Below are 14,604 nucleotides of genomic sequence, written 5' to 3' on the forward strand. Positions count from 1 at the left end.
TTTTCGCCCAAAAAACCCCCTCTTATAACCAGCGAACTGTCGCTGGGAGGATGGAAATACGAATGATTTTGATGGCAATTTGTGATGGTCAAGGATGGTAATTTCACTTCGTGAGCATGGCCGCTCCATCTTTTTAGTTATGTTTTTTTTCCTGGAAGATTGTCGTCCTTGCAAACTAAAGTTGCCATCCTTGTGGCGATATAAATATTTATCAAAAGTAAGTGTATGTGCGTATGTCATGTATGAGCGTCTGCGTTTGTACTATGTTTAAAAATATATATTTGTAATTGCATCCCTCTCATTCGAATGGCATTACCGGAAAAAAAACATTATCTGAAAATAATCTATCCTGCATGGTTTGTAACAAGATCTAGTTTTCTGTCTCCTGAAAAAATGGCGAGAGCCAGAAATAGAGAAACAAAAGAGAAGGAAACGGGAAAGGCGGCATCATGAGCCCCCGTCCATGCAGCGATCTTGCAGTCGGTCAGTTACGAGGACGGATCGAGCCATCTCATCGATCACCGCCAGCACCATTCCGCGCCGACCCTCCTATCCGATCCCATTCACCTCACGGCGAGCGCTCAAGCAAGAACTAATCCGGTGCCGGCGGCGAGAGAGAGAGAGAAATAGAGAGAGGGCGATCGATCCTCCCCGCCGTCGGCCATGGCGCGGTCGAGCGCGGACGACATGGAGCTGAAGCGCGCGTGCGAGGCGGGCATCCTGAGCAAGGAGAAGGCCCCCGAGAAGGTGGTGATGTGCATGCGCGTGGCCAAGGGCCGCACCAGCGGCGGCACCTGGGCCGGGAAGGCCGGCAAGCTCGCCTCCCGCCACAGCAACATGGCCAAGCCCCGCGTCCTCGCCGTCACCAGTCAGCACCCCCATCCGCCCATCCATCCATCTCTCTTCCATCTCCATCTCAGACAATCATATGCATCTTGTTTGATTCCCCCGTGGCAGCCAAGCCGAAAGGGCAGAAGACCAAGGCGTTCCTGCGAGTCCTCAAGTACTCCAATGGCGGAATCCTCGAGGTGATTTCTCACGACCACCTAACCAATCAGTCAATTGGGTCGATTTACCGAGCTGCAGATCGATTTCTGACATTACCCCCGTCCTCGTCGATCGATCATCGCTCATCAGCCGGCGAAGGTGTACAAGATCAAGCATCTCCACAAGGTGGAGGTCGCCACCAACGATCCCAGCGGATGCACCTTCATATTGGTACGTGTATCATCATTCCTCACGATAAATAATTACTGTCCAACCTCTTGATTTCACACGAAAATTGTGCATGTCCAGGGGTTTGATAACCTGAGGAGCCAGAGTGTTTCGCCTCCTCAGTGGACGATGCGCAACAAGGACGACAGGTGACGCGTCAGCCAGTTCGTTCGTTCGTTCGTAGCATACATGTTCACCATTCTCTTTAGTTTTCAATCCATTCATTTGTGCATACTATTGTCTAAGTCTTGCAGGAACCGTCTGCTGATGTGCGTTCTCAACCTGTGCAAAGAGCTGCTGGGTGGCATCCCCAAAGTTTCTGGCATGGACATCGTCGAGATGGCTATCTGGGCCAAGGTACATTACTTTCTCACTTTTTGGGGGGTTGTTGCGAGCTTCGAAAATTTGTGAACCATGAATTTTGATATATGTTTTATCATGAATAATTAAGTGCGGGATTAGTACTCTAGCCAGCTTTAGACCGCGCGTGTATTTCAAGTAACCTAAGACACATCATCCGTAGTCCCCATGTTCACGGCAAATAGATCAATATAGTCTTGTATATTTACCCGTACCATGACTGTTTTGGCCGCTCAACTCTATCGAATATCCAATGTTTTAGACTTGGAGTGTCCTGTATGATTTTCATAACACGAATTATAATATTAAACTGAAATGCAGGAGAACACTACAACAAAGGCTACGCAGGTGTCCACGAATGATAGCCCCTTTGATTCACTGGTGCTAGAGGCTGACTCTCAAGTTGCCCTAGAGAAGGACCTGGTTTCACAAGCGGAGGAAGAGGACATTGAGGCTCTCCTTGGCAAGTAAGTTGCCGAACTGGTAGTGGCATACTTAGACATCTACGGGGCACAACAAACTTCTTTTTTGCATGAAAACTATGATACTGATGCCCGACATTTTATATCGGCATAGCTATGTCATGGCCATTGGTGAAGCAGAGGCATTTTCAGAAAGGATGAAGCGTGAACTTGTAGCTCTCGAATCTGCAAATGTGTATGCCCTTGTGGAAACAGAATCTGTTGTGGATGAGGTATGCGAGCATTTTTTTCCGCTATTCTGTAAATGCACTCTCATCGTCTACATGCCAATTGGAGCATTACTGTTCTTTTATGTAGTATGCGACGTCAATTCAGTATCTGAGTTTTGGCTAGTTTAACCTTGTATTGATATGAACTTGCACATTTTGCTATATCTCCCATTATCATGAGGTTCCTACCAAAATGTTAGTTATTTTAATTTTATACTACTTTCAGCTTACCCTTCCTTGAAGGACCAAATTAGTTAGCCGTATACACACCTCCTAAAAGTGGTCATGCTATTTTTCCATCTCTCATTAGCAGATAAAGCTCATCCCGAGTTGGTTCAAAAGATTGTTCACAGCAGGTTATTTGACATGTGAATGATGCATACAGTAATAGCCTATTTTAGCATTACATATATCGCTGGATAAGTGTGCTTAAAACTTCTTTCAGGAGAATGGATTGGTTTTTTTTACATCCAAGGATTAACTACTTTATTTATTTTACCAATTCATTTGCATATATATGATTATTGTTAGTAGCCTTATTTGTATGTCTTAGTTCTAAACTGTTTTTTATGCATTGTTATACATATTAGTATATTACGAATCAGAGAAATTTGATGCCTCACAACTTCAAGTTTTGGGTTCTACAGGTATTGCAGGGCTTAGAAGTAGCTACCATATGTGTTGAAGATATGGATGAGTGGCTTGGCATTTTCAACATCAAGCTCAGGCATATGAGGGAGGATATACAATCTGTAATTCTTCTTACCTCTAGTAGTCCATTTAATTTCAGGATTACCATAAGCTTATATTCACAGGTTTGCAGGTTCACAGCTTTGTTTATCATACTGATCTATAGTATCATGAATTTTAACTGTTAGTACCTAATTACCTATGATAGGGTTTATTTATTTATTTTCCCTTAAAAAAGAGAGTAAACATCAACGAACTACAACATTGGGTCGAAGGTTTCAAAAAACCAGAACTCTTGGGGCTAACGGATACAACCCACCCAAAATGCACAACATGCGGGACCCACCATCAAGTGTCGGGTCGGAGTTACCCGAGGACGAGCCCGACGAGCCAGCGGAACTGCTGGTGCTGGACATGATTCTGACCTATCACTAGGTCGTGTTCCTCGCTCCCAATGGAGGACATGCTGAAAGCCCACCGATGAGAGGCCGCTGGCGCTCCTGGGGCAACCGCTCTTCCCGTAATTGTCTCCCGCGCTTGCCGATGCAGCGGATGTGGCAGAGGCGAGGGTGCTTCTGGCAGTCGAGTTTGTGGGTTGTGGCCATGGTCTTTTTCATCAACTTGACCGACTAAGCTGTCGGGCGTGTCATTGCTGCGCTGCACTGGGTGGCCACCACCGACTACTACCGGACCAGTTCCAGTCTGACCCAGCTGTTGAACCCTGTCTGACTCAGCGCGTGACGAGGCAGAGTGGCTGCACTGGGTGGCCACCACCGACTATTTCCTCCTAAAAGTTTTTTGAAGCCATATTTAGCAGCAAATCTACTACCCCATTCGATCCATATTAGTTGTCGCTCAAACAGATGTACCTAGTAGCACTGAAATACGTCTATATACATCCGTTTTCAGTGACAATTAATATGGATCGGAGGGAGTGAAGATAATTAGACCGGATTATAATATCCATTTGTTGTTTGAGAGTGAGTTGAAGCGAATGTTTCTTTCATCACCTTGAGTATAAGCTTCACTAATTCCTTTGTTTGATTTTCCAGATAGAATGGCGTAATAACAGGTTGGAAATGCAATCTGTAAGTAATGTGGCATTAGGTGAGGAGCTAGACAGATTGCTTGTGCTCTTGCAGATTCCACCTGAGGTGGGCACTGAATAAGCTTGTTACTCTTGCACTATATCCATCTACAGTTTGGTGATTACAATATTCATGTGATTAATCATGTTGTAGTATGAGGTGTCATTGACTGGAGGTTCATTCGACGAGGGAAATATGGTCAAGAATATAGAAGCCTGTGAATGGTTAACCAGTGCTATAAAGAACCTAGAAGCGTCCAACATGGATCCAAGCTATGCAAAAATGCGTGCTGTATGTTTTCTCTTTTCCTTGTGTCATAATTTTCTGTCTTGATGATTATCTTGCTCAGGGCTTTCCTTTATAGGTATTATTCATTATTATTTAGATTGAACCGAAAATTGTCAAATAAGTCCACTGTATGGTAATCTCCCACTGATCTGGAGCACATGAAATACATGGAAGGCTTACTATGTACTCCCTCTGTAAATTAATATAAGAGCATTTAGATCACTAAAATAGTGATCTAAACGCTCTTATATTAGTTTACATAGGGAGTACATGTAAATACATCTAGCAGAGACTAGTAGGAGAAACTTACAGCAAACAAGCCGACCTTTTCCGAATGGAAGGTTCGTGAAATGATATTTCCTGCAAAGAAAACCATGCGAACATTTTAGAATCGCTTCAAAGTTGTGCACTGTCTTTTTCTTCCTCATCAGAAACTAGGCCTGTTGAGTCTGGTATTTAGTTCCTTTACAAGTCAAATACCTTTTTTCCCTTGTTAGTTAACTTTGCCATGAATCTCCAGTAACGATTGTACATTCTATCAACATGAAAAGTATCTGAGGGTTTACCGATCCATGGATTAAGAGTTATACATAATTGGCAAGCTGCAACGTCTCTAGTTTTAAAGATTACCAAAATAACATTTCTCAGCCAATGTGCATTTTCTGTTGAAATTCATACAGGTTAGAGAAAAACGTGCAGAATTTGTACTTCTAAAGTGCACATTCGTTCGGAGAGCGTCAGAATTTTTAAGGAATTACTTTCCAACTTTGATTGATTCCATGCTAAATGATAAAGACAACTTCACTCAGGTAAAACCACATCCAATAATTGCAATGAGTTTAATTTTGGGCCAAAAGAGGACTTGTATGAACATTTTATAGACACTTGCAGAAAGGGCAATTGCAGAGGCCTGACCATGCTGACATGAGGTACAAATGCAGGACTTATGCTCGGCTTCTACAGTTCATCAAGGTTACTTGCATGTTATCTTGGTGTGATATTATAATCCTTCTGCAAATAGGGAATAATTAGTTTACTTCATGCTCACTTTACACTACATTTTTGTAGAGTCTGGACAAAAGTTGTATGATTCCTTTACGGAAAGCTTACTGCCATTCTCTGAACTTGCTAATTCGACGGGAGGTAAGGTTCTTTCTGTACTGTCTCAAGTTGTTACGTGATTATATTTCAAGACACCGATGCGTTGATTTGGTATAGCTGCTATGACCATGCAAAGATAACAACTCTGTTTAGCCATTTTGATAAATAAATTTGACTGTTGATCTTCTGAGAGGTGTTATCAAGTAACAATCAAGACTTCCATTGAGACTCGTTCAGGGCGCGCCACACGCTGCTTGGCACTTGGGGCCCTTAACCACGTCTGCAACACTTGACTCGTTTTCAATTAGCCATGCATGCTACGTACATTAACAGAAAGGGATGGAGTACGAGGGGTTACAGGGGTTTAATCGGGACGATGTAATTAGAGAGGGGCACGTGCTCCTCCTTGGTTATAGTGTTTAGCCGCTCCTGCCTAACAAAGCAAAAGGGATGGAGTATGATGAGCAACACACTCATCCTAAAAATATGATCAACTCATGACCATCGGTGCATGGAGGATTCGACATTCAGCCCACCCCAGAGGGTGCAGGACACTGCTTCCCGTATAGCACGTATGCCAGCAATAACATTTTGATAGCTTCTTCAATTGGTGCAACATGCCGCGAGAATCCGTGTCCATGGGTACGGGACTGCCTGCAAATGCCTGCAGTGCATCCTTTCTCTATGTTCTACCAAAAATACTGAGCCTTGAAGTTTCTGTAACTTCATTAGCAATGCTTACAATGCTGAAAGAGCAAATCGACTAACTCAGTGACCACTCACATATCTCAGTAGCAAATAGCCTATGGGCAGTTAACCTCCAGAATAGCAAGCTTTTTCTGTAAATGCAAACTGCAATCTTAGTTCTTTTTCTGGGTACCTTATCGAGAGATGCAGCAAAACGAAATTTAAAAAATGGACATGACATGTGTATTCTTTTTGTAGGCCCGTGAATATTCTAATGAGCTCCGAAATAGTTCAAAAGCATCAAAGAGCAGCGCACCATCGTTTGAAGGTCCTGCAGGTGCAAATCAGCCAGCTGGTATTGCAGATAGTCCTGCAGAAGCGTACTCCAAAATGATTACTGCCTTTATTCCTCATCTTGTTGACGAGGTGTTTCTATTTCTACGCATTTTATGTGAGATTTCAAAGTAAATCCTGTCATATTATTAGAATTCACATGTAATATTTTTCATCATGGATGTCGATGATGCAGAGCTTGTTCTTGGCACATTTTATGTGCTTCGAAGTTCCTACATCGGGTGGTTCAGATAGTGATGAAGATAGTACTCCGAAAACTTCTGGGTCCTCTGGGAGTAGTGCCAAACCAAGTTAATAAACCACCGACACTCAAGTTCAACAATGTTCTCACGACGATAAAATTGTTCTTGCTTTTTGCATGATATAGAACTATCATCTTACTAAAACAATTTTCCAGGTAACAACAGTTCAGCCGATTTGGGAGTGCTAAACGAATGCTTACAGGAGATGCTCGATGGTATTCAGGTTGATTTTCTTGTCTTTCTCTTGTAAACATTGGCGACATGGTTTTACAAAAAAATTGAGAAACATAAAGCTGAAATTTAAGCTATTCAAGCGTACAGGCTTCACATGTTTTACATGCCATACTTTCAGGAGGACTTCTATGCTATAGTTGACTGGGCATTCAAGCTAGATCCACTGAGTTGTATACCAATGCACGGCATAACAGATCGTTATATTGCTGGTCAGAAGACAGAGGTTGCAGGATACGTTTCGGTGCTGCTTGATGACTTGGAGTCAAGAATAACCATTTTGTTTAGCAGGGTCTGACACTTTGACTCTAGCTCTAGGCAGAGATCTGTGGTGCTCCCACTTTGGAGCCTCTACTTTGTTCTTTACTGTTTCAATTTTCTTGGGCAGCACAGTTCGTTGATGATGCCTGTTTCCAGATCGAAAAGTATGAGCGTAATGTAAAACAAGTTGGAGTTGTACCATATATTCCCAGGTACATTGTTATGTGTTTCATAATACTTATGTAGAATCCAGAAAGACCACTGTCTTGCTCAACATGATGCATAGCTTAAGTCTATGATATCCATCTAGTTTCCTTGTTTCTTTTTATATAGGTTTTCTCAACTTGCAGCACGAATGGAGCAGTATATCAATGGATCCAGGGATCTAGTTGATCAGGCATATACGAAAATTGTAAGACCTTCTGCAATGCGGAGCATTTGTTTCTTAACGAACAAAAGGAAAATTTATCCATGTACAAACTCTGTTAGATGATAATCAATGATGATTCTTTTCAACATACCCAATATTTTCTACTATTCAGAGCTATAGCTACACTATCCAACCATGTTCCTAGTTTACATAATATGCTTCGGTTTCTGAAATAGGTGACCATTATGTTTGTGACTCTGGAGAAAATTGCTCAAGTGGAGCCCAAATATGTTGATATTGTACTCTTGGAGAATTATGCAGCCTTCCAGCACAGGTTCTCCCCCCCCCCCCCCCCCCCCCCCCCCTAATTGGTGCACCTTCAACGTACAACTTTGCTCAAGAGTTTACACAACTTCTATTGGAATGCTGGATATCTACCCATGATTATCCAGAATACCTGGTGGTCTCAACAACTTAATAACATTTTATATTTGATCTGATGTACAGTCTATATGATTTAGCGAATGTTGTGCCAACACTTGCTAAATATTATCATCAAGCCAGTGAAGCTTATGAACAAGCTTGCTCGCGCCATATTAATCTTGTCATATATATTGTAAGTTGTTTGCAACTTCTTTCGGTCCCATACTGCATTTGGCCATGTAATACACCGAGGCATTTATACTACCACATTCCAATTTTTTTTCTGCATTTTTTTTTCTTTCAGCACTTCGAAAAATTATTCCAATTTGCTCGGAAAATCGAGGAATTGATGTACAACATGAGCCCTGAGGAGGTAAGTAGTGGCATTTGGCCCTTCACTTCAGTGTGAAATTTAATATCATTTATTTATCGTAATTTCGAAGCTGCATTTTCTCTGGACCTATTTTTTTTAACCTTCAGTGTGAACATTTGCTAATATTGTTCTGTGCACCTATTTTTTTAACCCATTCCAGACCATGGTGCATTTCTTGATCACTTATATATTCTGGCCAGAAAAGCAAAATAGTTATATGTCACCACCAATAGTAACATGGAATTTAATTGCGATTTGTTTTAATATAAATAGGAACAGAAAAATACTAATTATTCATGCTTTCCAAGTGAAAAAAATTATTTTTCTAGATTCATGTGTTTGCTTCCAGACACATACACATCTCTGACTATTTAACGCTTATGTTTACATACACAAGGTGTAGTGCCCAATGATCCTTTTGCCAATATATTTTTCCATGGATCTCTCTTATGACATGATTGTACAGATAGCCTTCCAAGTTGGAATGTCGAAGGTAGACTTCCGCAAGATGCTGAAGTCCAGCTTAACTGGTGTATGTAAAGAGTAGAATCAGTTTACTTCTCTTCCCTACGAACTATCTGAGATGGTCTCAAATATTTTTTTTCTTAATACTCCTTTTAAATTTATAACAGCTGGACAAAACAATCACTGCAATGTACAGGAAACTACAGAAAAATATGACTGCAGAAGAGTTGCTACCTTCTCTATGGGAAAAATGCAAGGTATTCCATCTTCTTAAATATAAACTAAAAGATGATCAGGGAATCTCCCTTCCATTGAAATTTGCAAAGTAGGAGAAACATGGTTCCTTTGGATAGATTGCTTGACTGAAATAATGGAAGTGTTGATGAGTGCCAGTTCCATATTGATACACGTTAGTTTCGTGTGACCTGGTGCATTTTATCAGTGCTGGTAGTAATTAGCTAGAAAATCATGAGTAGTTCATTCTGATTAACTACAAGTAATATCTTGCTTACCTTTGCTGGATGATCTGTTGGTTGCAGAAGGAGTTTCTCGATAAATATACAACCTTCCTCAAACTGATTGCCAAAATATATCCCAACGAAACGGTGACATCTGTGAATGAGATGAGAGACATCCTAGCTAATCTGTAGCAACTTTGCTCTTTTATAAACTTTACAAGGTAACTTTGTGCACTATTGGTATTTTTATGGAACTTACTGGTATTAGCTGTTCTTCTTCTTTCTATGGTGTATGAATTATTCTAGTTTTTTTGTTGGTTCAATGGATATGGTTTTCAGCTATCCCTCTCTTAGATAATAACATGTAGAGTATATTTATTTTACAGAAACAATTGTCCAGGTGTTCCGGCTATTCGTTGTAGACAGGAATGAGCGGATCTGGGCCGAGTTTGGGGGGACTGATGTTGGCCGACGGCATGCTTCACCAACCACTCAGTGCTATGTAAAAGTATGTCTAAATTAACCGCAAAAACAATATTTTGTTTTACCGAGTGACCAAATGTAGTGCAGTGTTCCTACTATTCTTGCACGTAAGTATGTAATAAGAATAATAGAAACAATGCAATGTAGATTTTGAGAAATCGTAGGTGTCTACATATATTCTGGTTTGCACATGAACATGGCACCCTCTGCATATGTCGGCGAATGCGCTTGCTGAATTATTTTCACAAATATGACCATATGTTACACTCTGGTTGATCACCGACATACTGTGGTTGAAAATTGTCCCTGAAACAATATATCCTAGGTCGCTTATGGAAAAACACCAGTTATGTATTTCTGTGTAGCCAAAGATGGTTCGGAAGTTCTGAAAATGGCATGAGTTAAATGTTTAGTCACGAACAACACTCCAAGGCTTACCCTACCTTGACGCACGTAGGTAGCCACAAGAACAGGACCTTTTGGTAGCGCGCGAAAGCAACATGATAGAAAATGTTTTCATCATCGTAACCACATAGAAAGTATGTCTGTTTTGGAAGCTTGAGTCCCGGGAACTTTGTCGTGAGATGCTTGCCCGGCATTGTCCCACATGTTCGCATTACTTTTCTTGGGATTGGCATGCCCGCCTCATCTCCAGGGAAGTGTCCCGGGCGAACGGCGAACCCTAGCGCCGCGGTCACATTTCCTCGCTTCCCTCATTAACACCAAGCAAAACTCACAAAGCGATGAGCTAAGGTAGAGCTCCTCCTTCGCTCGACACCAGCATGACAGAGCTGGATAGTGTAGCGCTCATGGCGGAGCATGGGCTCCGAGGCGGTGGCCTCGGGTTATTTCAGCGGCATTGTGTTGGGATTTAGTGTTTAAGGACTAGGGGGGTGGGTGAACAGTCCCATAAAAAAAAAATACTACACCTTGTTTTAGTAGTTCACATTTTCGAAGCAACAACTTTCTAGTAGGTCTTTAGGAGCACTTAAAAATCAACTTCAAAGTGTATGGCTGCGCGAAAAGCAGCATGGGCTGCGATTCCAAACATGGGCTCAACGATGTATTTCCCATGGTCGTATAGTTGGTGCTATCCTAGTCCCATGTCAATGGAAGCTTCGAACCAATTGGTTCTAGGGTCACTCGGGGATCCCGGTTGTGTTGTGCACCAAGGGCCCACCAAGTACAACCAACCTTCACTACTAGGAAAAACCTTATACATAAAATCTTACCAGTAACGCGTGTTAAAATGAGGCGCTACTACTACTTAGCAGTAGCGCGTGGTCAGAAAGGGCGCTACTGCTATCCACTTAGTAGTAGCGCGGCAGGAATAAAACGCGCTACTACTATAATTGCCACACCATTGCCGACATGCTAGGTATAGTAGTAGCGCCCTTCTACAAACCGCGCTACTGCTATCAAATTAGTAGTAGCGCGCTTTTAGGGTAGGGCACTACTGCTAAGTTTGAACTTGTCCACAGGACGGTCCTAGCTTAGCAGTAGCGAGTTTGTGAGAAGCGCGCTACTGATACGTATTTTAGCAGCAACGCGTTTTCTTTTCCCATGCTACTGCTAAAACTATTTTGACATAACCCCCTGCGTGGGCTTCCCTCCTCTGCTTCCTCCCCCAATTCCCCACTCTCTCTTCTCCCCCTCGTCGCCTCCTCCAGAGCCCTTGCCCTCGCCCTCGCCGGAGCCCCTGCCCTCGCTCTCCGCCGGAGTCTGGCCACGATGCCTGTGCCTCCTCCTCCTCGACCTTGACCTCGCCGCAGCCCCTACCCTCGCTCTCCGCCGTCGTCTTCCTCGTCCCCGCCTCGCCACCGTCTCCCCCGACCCCGCCTCACCGTCGTCTCCCCTGACCCCGCCTCGCCGCCGTCTTCCCGGACCCTGCCTCGCCACGCCTCGGTGCCGCCGTCTCCCCCGACCACATCTCTCTCCCCGCCCTCTGTAAGCACTCTCCCCCTCCCCTCTTCTCTGCTCTCTGCTCTCTGCTCTCTCTCTCTCTCTCTTAGTATGAACCCTAGCTATTTAGTGCTAGTTAGTATGAACCCTAGGCTATTTTTAGTGCTAGTTAGTTAATTACAATTAGTATGAACTCTATTCAACTAGGTAGTATGAACACTAGTTAAAAAAACCTAGGACATATTAGTGGCTATTTTTTAGTGGTAGTTAGTATGAACCCTAGGTTTCAAACTATTGCTATTTTTTAGTTAAAGCAATTGTTGCTATTTAAAAAAACTTCTTGCATTTTTCTTCAAGTTCTATATTTTTCTTCGTGTTATATGCAAATTTGAAGTGGACATGTGATATGTGGACATGTGATTTGGAGATATCATATTTGGAATTTGGACATGTGATGTTTTGGACATGTTATATTCAGAAAATGATGATTATGTGCAGGGTAAATGATCCGAGCACGGTTCTCGGGCGCCAGCCATAAATGGTTCAAAAGAAAACAAGAAGCAGAAGTTAGTTACTTGAGGTTCACGCTAACGCGAGAGAGGACTCATAACCGTCGCCTCATGTACTACATAGTTTCGCTCTCACTCATATAGTGATAGCTCTTCTTGTCTATATCATTGTTTAGATGGATGACGATGTAGTTGCAAGTATTCGAGACATCTCATAACTTGTATCGCTATTTCGAGATGATGACGAGAGACATCATTTTGTATTGGATGATGATTATGGTGATGACATGATCAATTTGATGAGACTATTTGTATGTGTATGATATGATCAGATTTGTATGTGTATGATATGCTAGAGACTATTGTATAAAACACTAAACAAAATTCAGCAGCACAAAATATGAAGCAGAAAAAAAATCAGGAACTAATAACAGTAGCGCGGGGTATGGCTTTAGTAGCAACGAGGTCTTAGCAGTAGCGCCTTTTATACTAGGGCGCTATAGATATTAGCAGCAACGTGTTTTTGCGATGACTGCTACTGCTATCCCTAGATAGCAATAGCGTGGGTCAACACGCGCTACTGCTAAGCGTTAGCTGTAGCGCCGTATCAGTAGCGCGGCTGCCCGTGCTACTGATAAGCATTTTGCCCGCGCTACTGCTAGGTTTTTCCCTAGTAGTGCTTCCACCATGGCATATCAATCTCCAATGTCATATCGATCTCCAATGTCAAGCATCACTAAGGCGTAGATCTTCATTAAGTAGGCGATCTTCGAGCCTTTACAAACTCTTGATTCCTTCACAATATAGTGGATGAAGGCTATCGAGTGACCCCTGACCGTCTAGGAGACACACATCCTCCAAGAGTAACAAGCAAAACAAAATCACTTGGTAGAAGTCAAAATATCTTCAATCAAACCATTCCCATGACTCATAGGATCTCTCTCCCTCCCTCTCTCTTCTCTCTCTCTCCCTCTCTCTCTCTCACACACACACATAGAGAGAGAGAGACGAATGATGGGGTTGGTGCAACAAGAGTGGAACACTTAGGAGTAGGGGTTCTGTAAGTGCATCTAGTGCCACCCCTAGTTGGTTTTGGAGTATTGACGACAAACTTGGTTCAGGGACTAATGTGTTTGTGAGAATTGCAGGATAACACAGGTAGTAGTCCCTTATTGATTCGATTTACCTACCAGAGATGAGCCCTAAAAATGTGTGAAGACATTGAAGACACTGGTGGTTCGTGAAGACATTCATGATGAAGATTATGACATGTGAAGACATTCACTTAAAGACTATGGAGTGCGAGGACATAGTTGTTTCGTAGTTTCCTTTTCTTCCTTGTTGAGTCATAGGAACCACCGTACTGTTAAGTGGGGTCCAAGTGAACAAAGTCAGAGTGACTGATGTGATGCTCAACCTAAATCCTATGTCTTTGAGCGAAGACAATGAGAGCAAATCTTATCCAGAGTTGGATAAGTTAGCTTTGCTTGTAGCCCAAGTAAAGTTGTCGCGTGTGTTTGAAATTCGACCATTGGACACGTGTCGGTTCCTTAGTGACCCAGGGTCATTTCGGACATATCAGGCCGAGTTGCCTCCTGGCTATAAATAGCCCACCCCTTACACCATAAATTGGTGGCTGCTCAGAGTTAGTGCATAGCTTTTGTCGTTTGAGAGCAACCCACCTCTGAAGCATTTGAGAGAGAGATCCTTGCGAGGAAAAAGCCCAAACCACCCAGAGCCAAAGAGTGTTAGGCATCACTGAAGTCTTTCTGTCCGTGTGAACTGAAGACTTGTTACACTTGAGGGCTGTGAATCCTCCAGCCGGTTAGGCGTCGCGTTCTGAGCATCCAAGAGTCATTGTAGATCGCCGATGAACGAAGTCTGTGAAGGTTTGGAAGTCTACCTTGAAGACTTACCAAAGTGATTGGGCGAGGACTGGGTGTCCTTAGCTCAAGGGGAATAAGGTGAAGACGCAGTCTTTTGAGTTAAATCTCAGCCTCCTTAACCAGCCGTACAGTTGTCACAGCAACTAGAACTGGTCTACCAAATCCTTGTCCAAGCAACTGGTTCCATCCTCCACTTCCCTTTACTTTATAGTTTGTCTTCGTGAAGTCATTGCCTGCTTGTCTGATCTGTTTGACTTCACTGAGTGAAGACTATTTCCTATTTGGCTTCATATTGTCTTCCATCCTGATCCATACTACCTAGCTGCTGATAGTCTTCGTGCTTTCACTACATTGCTTACTTGACTATGGCTTGTCTAGTGTAGTCTATCTTTCGTTGCATATCAATAGGTTCATTTCTACTGTTTGTCTTCAAAGACCTCGTGTTTTGAAGGCTTTCATAAAAACTGCCTATTCACCCCCTCTAGTCGATAACTAGCACTTTCAATTGGTATCGGAGCAAGGTGCTC

At 42.7% G+C, this 14,604-nt stretch overlaps 1 protein-coding gene across 1 annotated transcript; it reads left to right on the plus strand.

Annotated features, from left to right (window-relative positions):
• The first annotated feature begins 588 nt into the window (after positions 1-588).
• Positions 589-9,518, plus strand: LOC125553548 (exocyst complex component SEC3A-like). Its single transcript, XM_048717320.1, has 25 exons — positions 589-868; positions 958-1,028; positions 1,138-1,218; positions 1,297-1,364; positions 1,470-1,572; positions 1,897-2,042; positions 2,152-2,269; positions 2,914-3,018; positions 4,009-4,110; positions 4,198-4,335; positions 5,013-5,141; positions 5,224-5,304; positions 5,401-5,475; positions 6,379-6,546; positions 6,650-6,764; positions 6,872-6,939; positions 7,069-7,239; positions 7,341-7,420; positions 7,542-7,620; positions 7,815-7,912; positions 8,086-8,194; positions 8,306-8,374; positions 8,841-8,906; positions 9,007-9,096; positions 9,379-9,518. The coding sequence occupies exons 1-25, from the start codon at positions 664-666 to the stop codon at positions 9,487-9,489; spliced, it is 2,646 nt and encodes an 881-aa protein (XP_048573277.1). The 5' UTR covers positions 589-663; the 3' UTR covers positions 9,490-9,518.
• Positions 9,519-14,604: the final 5,086 nt, after the last annotated feature.

Source organism: Triticum urartu, chromosome 4 (genome assembly GCF_003073215.2).
Source record: "Triticum urartu cultivar G1812 chromosome 4, Tu2.1, whole genome shotgun sequence".
Classification (NCBI taxonomy): domain Eukaryota; kingdom Viridiplantae; phylum Streptophyta; class Magnoliopsida; order Poales; family Poaceae; genus Triticum; species Triticum urartu.